We start from the raw sequence: 9,471 nt of genomic DNA on the forward strand, positions 1-9,471 counted from the left end.
GTTTATATTGTCCGTTGCTAATATTAAAAACACTACTTGACTTATATTTTATTATACTAGATTCTATAATATTTCTTTTAATAATGTCTCTACAAAATAAAATTTCCTTTGAATTGTTCCAATTAATTGCATGATTAAAATTATTCATATGTAAAAAGAGAGCACTCGATGTACTTCCTACACGTACACAATATTTATGTTGATTTAATCTTGATGCCAGTAGTTTGCCACTTTGACCAATATATTTTTTATCACAATCTCTGCATGGAATTTCGTAAATGCAACCCGTTTGTAAATTTGGAGAGTTCCTTATTAAAATTGTTCTTATAGACTGAGTGTTACTAAAAACAACGTTAACATTAAAAACTTTAAACATTTTTGGCAAAGAAAGAAACCTGTTGTCAAAAGGTAAAACAAGCAAATTACTAGGGTCAAAAGCACTTGAGGAGGAAATAGATTCAGTTTTGCCATTTTTAGATGTAAGTGTGTATAGACAGGGTAACAGATTTAAATTTTCGGTTTTTAGGAAACCTACAAATGTATGTTCTTACATTCACTTTTACTCCAATCACCATTTGAAAGTTAAACTCTGTATTCTCTTCCATGTTTTTAAGAGCTTTAAGAATTTGTTGTCCTGAATTTTTAGAAGACGAGATTACCAAGATTTATGCTTTTAAATTGAAGTATCCGGCATTTTTAGTTGATGTTGCTTTAAGAAAGGCTAAGAAAACATTTTATGCAGTGGACCATGTACCGGCTTTTGACCCTAGTAATTTGCTTGTTTTACCACATTTATATAATTGTAAAGCTTGATGTCCTCCATCAATGACGTATAATTGAAATTTTCTTGACTTATGTAAATTAATGACCATAACATTATTATGCATTATATCCACGTTCCATTCCTTTAGGGTGTTTTTCCCAAAACAAAAAAGGTATATTCTTGGCGTTAATCACATATGCATTCACCAACATTTTCACAAAACCATCTTCAGTATCTTTTTCTTTCCATGAAACTGGAAGACTAATTATTTCTGTACTGTGAATAACTGGTCCATCTCCAAATCTAAAATCCTGAGAACAAGACTTACTTTGCAAATCCTCCTTCGTTATGTTATTTGAAAAGAGATATCTATTTAACCATTCCCTTCCTACGAGTGTTTTTGGACACCCAGTGTCAACAATCATAGCTTCCACTTCTTCAACTTCTTTTGTGAAGTGCACTTCCATAGTACGACCAATTAATATCTCCTTGTTTTCTTCGGACACAAATCTGACATTATTTGCATTCTTTATCAATTCTTTTAATTCATTCATTTCTTTCATAAGCTTCTCACAGCATTGTTCAAGATTTTTTAATCTTTCATCAACTTTCTTATTTGATTGCGATCTAAAGTTAGGTGATCTATCGAACCTTCCTGCAGGATTATTACGCGTTTTTTAATATGATCTAAAAGGCGTTCTTGAGGACGATCTAGATTGCGTTCTGGAAGGTCCTCTTCTATAGTTACCGGATTCTGTTCTCCAATATCCAGGATTCGAAGTGGACCTCCTATACCTGTAGAAGTTTGGCGATTCTTTAAGCTCCTTCCAATTCTGGTAACGACTTCTATTATCCGTGTAAAACGTAGAAGAGCTGTCAAAAGATTTAACAGCCATCGAATCTCTATTGTTTTCTATTTTTAGCTTTCTAAATTCCATCTTCAATTTATGAACAACATTTTCTTCATCAACAGGTTTCCTTTCCAACCCATCTTCAATCACTTCTTTGAGGCGGGTCTTTTCATCCGTTGTTATTTTTCCTCCTTCATAAGCTGCCTTTATCATTAACAAACTCATTACATAATTAAGACAAGTATTTATTTTTTCCCTAGATATTTCAGCCATCAAACTTTCGAACTTATCTAGGAATTTCTCGCAACTCTCTGATTTGTCAGTTGAAAAGGCAAGAACTTTCTGTATAATGTCATTACACTTTTCAGCCTTAGTTTTTGCATATTTCTCTGCCAGAACCTCTAAGACATTGTGAACGGTCTTCAAAGAACTGTTAACTGTACGATCTATTACGACTGTAATCACATATTCCTTAACTCTCTCATTCTTCTTCAAGCTTTCAATTAATTCATTATATTTATTATACTCACTATCTTTGTTATTAGTGCTCCAATCTTCAATTTCAACCTTAAATCTTTCAAAAGTTTGTCCAACCCAAATCGGTGGTAGTTTGGCTTTTGTAATCTGAGTCGTTGTATCGGGAAAAGATTTTGTTTTCGAAGTGCTATCTAAAAGCTTTGACAAAATCTCTGTTTGTTGTGTCAACATATTTGTCAAATCGGACCCATAGCCAACATTTTCCACTGAGCCATTGACTCGAGAATCACCAACCTTTGTCTTGTGAGTTGACTCCATATGCATAATGTAATCCAGTCTGGTTCCGATATTCACATCACACGCATCACAGTAAGTTTGAGATATTCTAGTATCCATTGTGAGCATCTTGAGCTTGAAACAGGTCATATTTCTGAAGTGATCCATCAAAATCTTTGCTTCCTCATCCTTGAATTTCTTAGCTCTTGTCTTTCTTACACAGTCATCATCTGTACCTATATGACCAAACAGGGGACCATTGCAAGTCTTACATTTTAAGAAATCAAATTCTCCTGTAATCTTGTTTATTATTCCAAATTTTTCAAGCTTACTAATATCATCAGAAGATCACCATCACTTTTATATCCAGAAGTGTCAAATGAAAACACTTCTTTATGCAAAAACCACCACCGGGAGGGCTAGGATCATTCCAGGCCAAACTGGGCAAAATTAGATCAATTATTATACATAAAGGACTGACTACAGGGAAGACGAACAGCTTCCAAGTTTACGTTATTCGCCGTTAATACCGTTCGGAAATACTTCAGATTTTCTCCACTTGTTGCCCTCAGCTATCACATCCAAGCAAAGACTGACATTACAATCATCGTGTGTTTCTACATGAAAGCATTACTTCAGTAAGTTTCTTCCACTTTAAGCATTACTTCACGATGTGTTTCCAGTATCAGTGCACAGTCCCAAGCTTTGGCAGGTGAGAGATTACGAATTCATCCAAACGAAGACCATGATACTATCGGCTTACTCTTCAAGGCGTCCAATACTTCCTTTTCCTCCAGCAGCAAACATCCAAGCAGCTCGACTTCGAGGTATCAAGCTTCATGCTACGAAAACTTGACGTCAGGAACATGCCGAAAGTAAAAGCATTTGCCCACATGACCTGGAAATCCCCCACACCCCCAGCAGTGAAGGGGAAAGTCTACTCCATCCTCATAATGATGTTACGTTGTATAAATCCACAGAAAACTCCGTTAAAATGGTAAATCCAAGGTATAATATTCAGATCGGACGCTCTGCTACCAAATGTTAGATAGGATACTTAAGAGACGTTTCACGAAAGGTCGTGATACATGATTTCTAACTCTTACCTTAATACATTTACATATCTGATCATTTTTGCTTTAATGCCCAGCTTATACAACTTTTTTATGATAACAAAGCGTTATGTGATGTCATATGCCTTTTCCAAATCAAAGAAAACTATTGTTTGACTCTGTTTAGCAAAACCTTGTTGTATTTGGTTTGAGAGCCTGAGCAAGGGATCTGAGGTAGATCTAGTTTTCATAAAGCCAAACTGGAATGGAGAAGTCTGGTGTTAATCATCTTTTCCATCAGCTTACAAATACAACTGAGCTATTTGTCTGTAGCTGTTATTTAAAGTAGGATCGTTGTTTGGTTTCCTCATAGGGATGATTAATGATAATTTCCAGCTCTTAGGAATACTACCAGTTTCCCAGATTTCATTTATTATACGTAGAAGAGAATTTCTTTTACTTTTCTGGGAGATGTTCCAGCATTTCATAAAGTATTTTATCTTCACCAGGGGCTGATGCTTTGGTACTCTGCAAGGTATCTTTGAGTTCCTGCAGTGTAAATTTTGCATTATATGGTTCATGATTATTTTCACTTATATCATGAGAAATCTGGGCATTTCCAATGCCTTGGAACTCTCGAAAATAGTTCTCACTACTCGATATTCTCGAAAAATGTTCTAATTTTTCTGTGACCCTATCTGGTTGGGTAATTAGCCCACTGTTTATCTTAAGGGTAGGCAGAGGTTCAGGAAAAAACTGGCCATTTAGTTTTTTAATTTTCTTCCAGATCGTTTTGGATGGTGTTTTTGAGCTAATGTCATTTATGTAGCACATCCACGACTCTCTTTTTGGCTTTATAAAATATTTATTTTGCTTGGCCACTGCACGTTGGTAAATAACTGGCTTGTGTGCGGTTCCACTCCTCTTATATTATTTACAGCATTTTCTAGTGATCTTTCTCATACTACTGCAGGTTTTGTTCAACCAAGGAACTGCTGGTTTAGAGGGTTTTCTTTTCGTTGTTGGAATAGAGGCAATTGCACTGTTGATGGTATTGTCATTAAAATAATTATATGCCTCTGAAATGGAGGGAAATGATTTTACATTCTTCTCCATGAGAGCAGACTCACTAAATTTCTTCCAGTCTGCTAAATCTACTTTCCACTTTGGAAGTGACTCAGATGGCTGATTCTTAACCGATTTTGTATGAATTGGGAAGTGGTCACCCCCATTTGGATATTCATTAACTGACCATTCATAATCAATGTAAACACAAGATGAACAAATGCTCAGTTCAATAGCCAAGTAAGTATTGGGGTAGTTATTATGATACGCCATGGCTCCATTGTTAAATAGAATGATATCATGACCATCCATAATTCCCTCCAACATCTTGCCTTTGGCATCTGCCATGTTCCCACCCCAAATGGGGTTGTGAGCATTAAAAACTCCAAGGAGGAGGAACGGAGTAGGAAGCTGATTGATCAGTAAATGAATATCATTATAAGTGAAATCCAAATCAGGAGGAAGGTAGATGGAGCACACTGTAATTTGCTTGTCTAAAATGAAAGTTACTGCAACAGCTTAGAGATGTGTATTAATTGATAGTAAGGAGTGTTGCAATGACTTATGCGCAATAATTGCTGCACCTCCTTTAGCTCTATCTCCTATTAGTGATGGGAATTATATATGTTGCAATTTAATCCAGGATTATATTATGAACTTCCAAGTTTAGTTTCCTGAAGACACACAATGCCTGGGTCATGGAGCAGTACCTTCAGCTCTTTGCTTCGAGCCCTGAGACCTCTACATTGAAGTATTGACGTGCAAACTATTTTTTAGGCTTGGTGGAAGGCCCTTTTGGATGAAGCCTTCTCATTTACTCTCTTCTGTTTATGAGCATTATCAAGTGATGATTTGGAAAGGACTGGTCTTGACAGATTTGGTTTATTATCTGTTAATTTACTAGTGCCATTTTGTTTCCCTTTCTTGTCAAATTGTTTGAATTCAAGCTGGGGTTCTTGCATCGAGCTTAGTACTTCTCATATATTACTAAGTAATGCAAGTTTAATTGGATTTGATGGAGAGGATGAGAGGAAACGTTTCCTCTTTTGGTGCTTTTGCTCCTCTGTCACCATTAAAGCAAGTAGAGATGCAGCCTTAGACAATTCCAAGGCGGTTGGTTGAGTGCCATCTTATCTTCCTCGGAGGTTTGCACTCTAGCCTCAACAGGCCAAGCACCTGACCCAGATGGCTGGGCCACTACCACAGGCCGGGTTGAGGCACCTGCTACATTAGAGGGTGCTGCCACTTCACGCCTAGTGGTAGATAGGGGTAGTGGCTCAAGGACTTGAGCGGAGCTCCTAGGTTGTCCTAATTATTTCATTTGTATATTTCACAATTTTTGTTATTGGATTTATGTTCCAGTTGACAATTTACACATTTTGCTTTTCTATTACATTCATCATCATGACGGACACCAGGGAAAATTACACAAATATTAGCATTATTCACAGTTTTTGGATGAGTGGCCAAACAGAAAACAATGATAGCACTGCATTCGTCTTTGCTGGAAAGGACGTACTCGTACCCTTTCACTTTCAAATGACATGAGAAGGTATTTCAGGGTCTATGGAGGTTAAAATGGTCATGTTGGCAATAATTGCCTTTTTCACTCTCCAAACTGAAGTGGGGCTCATTTCTAGAATTTCTTCTTCTGTCATGTCATGTAGGTCTTTATCAAATGGTACTCCTGTCACATAACTAAAACTGAAGTGGGTTTTGATCTTCGTAATCATTTCATCACTTTTAATGTCCAACAAGGTCAGGATATATGCTTGGGTTGTAGACTTGGCATGAAAATGAACGGTGGTCTTCCCAAAACGAGAAATCACCGCTATTTATTCCCCCGATTGTTTTTTTTTTTTTAGGAAAACTGCAAAATTTGTAGTACGTAGTTATAATTTTCCTCCTTGGCTGAAGCTACCAGCCACATACGAGGTTTAGAAGTTCTTACTTCTGCAATCTGCTTTCTCTCTGGTTTATCTTGAGCCTATTTAGATGGTAGTTGCATTTAACAACGTTCTCAAGGATCGTTTGTAAAAGAGAGAGAGAGAGAGAGAGAGAGAGAGCTGGCTGTTTTGGTTGCTGGCTTGTTAGGTTGTTTGTATTTGTGTGAATGGATAGTTAACAAGCGAATTGCTCGTTCGTACGAGAGGTTGTTGGGTCGGTCACAAGTCTAGTCTAATTTCTGAGTCATTCTGTGATCAGAGCCTGTGGTAGAGAGTCAGATTTTTGGCAGGAGTCTGGAGTATTGTTGATGGTCAGTTATTTTGTGTGTTTTTGAAGTTGTTTGAATTATTGTTGGTATTGTATGCTTGAAGGTTGTTGTGCCTGTGTTGTTGAATTTGTTGTGCTTGTGAGTTCTGTTGTGTTGTAGATGAGTACTCATGCTGAAAGTAACGTGCAGTGATGTGGATGTTATTGTGGAAGCAAGACACCCACTGACTGACTCGGTTGCACTGGATGTCAGTAGGCTTTGCTGAAACACCTTTTCTTATCTCTGTATTTAATAGAAGGCAATATCTTGGAGGTTCTAGTGGTTTTTTATATGTATTTTATTTCGAATGAAATACTACTACAAGAAGGCTTCTCTCCAGATAGGCTGATTTAAGTTTGACTCAACCTTATGCTATAGTTAAGTTAACCTGATACTGGCTTTGTCATTTTTTTTATTACCTATTCATTCGAAAGGCTGTATTTGTGTAATTGTGTTTTTACTTTTATGTACAGCGCTTCGTTTGGAACTCTAGATATCTCTGAAACGTTCACTTGTTTTCTTTTTCTTTTTCAGGATGTGACTGCATCTACCAATAACCAGTTGGCATAAGTTCAAACTGCAGCACACATGGCGACGATAGACCCGGTCAAACGTGATGTGGAAAATGGGGAGTTTTTGACTGAGAAAGTTGTTATCTTAAGAAAACGTCCTAGCAGGAGTTCCGGCAAATTAACGGAGTTTCGTAAGAACTTTGGAAATGGAAATAGAGACTCTTATCCACTCATTCGGGAGCACCAGCTTTTTAGACGTTTCAGAGTCCAAGATACACTGAATCGACTGAAATGTATGAAGCGCAATAAGCCCATGTCCGAGATAGAGATGATGTATCACCAAGATCTTATAAATTCACTTCGAAAATTTCATTACTCTGAGAAGCCACCTTTCCGAGTGCCATCTGAAAGCTTCTCAGGCGTGAGAGCGGCAGAATCAGCCTCGTCCAAAATTGTATCAATATCCCGCTGGGAGGAATTCTTGTACGGCGTCATGGCGGTCGAGTACTGCTCGAAACCTGACTTGCACCGTAAATACAGACCAGCAGTGATCCCCTACGGATTTTTGAGACAATACTTGCCAGATCGCGTTCTCGATTTAATAATTTACGCGCTATTTTTCATGGTATACTTCTGCTCTGTCTCCTTTTACAACAATTATTTGCAGTTGGCGGGATATATTCTGCTTGCCACTCACTTGCAAATTCATTTGGAGGCTTATGAGAAAAATATAAACATTCGGTTTACAGGCAGCTGCTTCCAGGGACCGGCCTTCGCTTGCGTGACGAGTTGGTGTGATCACTGTCAGCAGAAAGAAAGAGAGAGGATTGTTAACAATTTAATGAAGAAAATGAAAACTGACATTGTAGGGAGGAAGGCATCAGCCTAATCAAAAGCTGGCGAATTGCTATTTGTCTGAGGAAAATTAAATGTGAAATATTAACTGACATTTCCCGAAAACCAAGGTCAAACGTTACTCGAATACAAACATCCATAAATTTCAATGCATCAACTGTAAATCATAACCATAGATATAGAGGGATCTATGGTCGTAACTACCAAAATCAAATTAATTTTCAAGTCTAGTTGTTAATCCCAGTTGCACATTTTTTCAGAGAAAAGGGTAGCAGTCACTTGATGTGCTACATACGAGAATACTTTTATCTCATCAGTATTATACGATATGTAAAGTAATTCCTGTAAGATTATATTAATAAAAAGGAACATGAATATATTAAGATTTAAAATAATTCATGATTTTAATATACTCTCTAAGACTGGTTAGACGTGGTACTATTTAGTGGCAGGTACCAATAAATTTTTTATATAGTTGTCAAATAATTGTGTTAACGTTTCATAAACGAATATGAAGCGTGTTGCAAGTGTCGATCGCAGAAGGAATTTGACAATAACTGTTTCACTCGAAGTTTTCTCGAATAAACTCCTATGCAACAAGAAAGGCTTACCTGAGTTCGGAGTGGATTTTAAGTGCCAGGAAAATTCATATGTCGTGGGTCTCTGGCCCCCCAGAAAATGAATGTTCATAGGACATCAGACGAACATCCTTTACAAGCTTGCGAACTTTAAGCCCCAAACCTAAAAAGTGCTTGTAACACACCTATAAAGTACCCGTTTTCGAGTACACTTTTAGATTTCTGCAAGCCTTAAATATGCTTGAAATAAACCTTAATAAGTCTTGAAAGAGTTTCAAAATACCATTGTATAAACCTTCAAAAAGCTCATACGGAGCCATAAATATGCTTTATAAATGCCTCATAATTACCTTTTAACGGCTTTAAACAAACTTTGTAAGGATATAAAACAACCCTTATAGAGGCCCTGAAATTTTGTTTACAAGGTTTACATAAACCTTACAATAGCTTTGAATAATAATTTTCAAGGCCATAAAATGAAAGTTCATAATCTTACAATAAATAACTCAGGAGAATGAAAGTTTTAATCTTGCTATTCATTTATTTTACACTGACATTTTTCAGTGAGGAATAACACTGTACAATTAAGTCAAATAATGTGGCCTCTTGTTTTGTATGTAAATAACCTGCACATGCACTCGATTGATCCTTACCTCGGTAGCAACAACCTCATTCCATAAAAAAAAAATTACAGTAAAAAAAGGTATACTTAAAATATGTATGTACATACACACACACATGAGACTTGTGCCAATGGACAGCTATTTGTATAAAACACATACACATAA

The 9,471-nt window shown here is 36.8% G+C and overlaps 1 protein-coding gene across 3 annotated transcripts in view; it reads left to right on the top strand.

The window, feature by feature from the left end:
- Window positions 1-8,962, top strand: part of LOC135205458 (uncharacterized) — a 19,577-nt gene extending 10,615 nt beyond the window's left edge. The window contains exons 1-2 of one of the 3 annotated variants that reach the window (XM_064236091.1): window positions 6,670-6,741; window positions 7,273-8,962. In XM_064236091.1, coding sequence (XP_064092161.1) covers window positions 7,327-8,139 — 813 coding nt within the window. In that variant the 5' untranslated portion in view covers window positions 6,670-6,741; window positions 7,273-7,326 and the 3' untranslated portion in view covers window positions 8,140-8,962. Of the gene's footprint in view, window positions 1-6,669; window positions 6,742-7,272 lie in introns of those variants that run through there. The other 2 variants (XM_064236080.1, XM_064236102.1) reach the window with 2 other exon arrangements.
- The last annotated feature ends 509 nt before the right edge of the window (window positions 8,963-9,471 follow it).

The sequence above is a fragment of the Macrobrachium nipponense genome, chromosome 11 (assembly GCF_015104395.2).
Source record: "Macrobrachium nipponense isolate FS-2020 chromosome 11, ASM1510439v2, whole genome shotgun sequence".
Lineage (NCBI taxonomy): Eukaryota > Metazoa > Arthropoda > Malacostraca > Decapoda > Palaemonidae > Macrobrachium > Macrobrachium nipponense.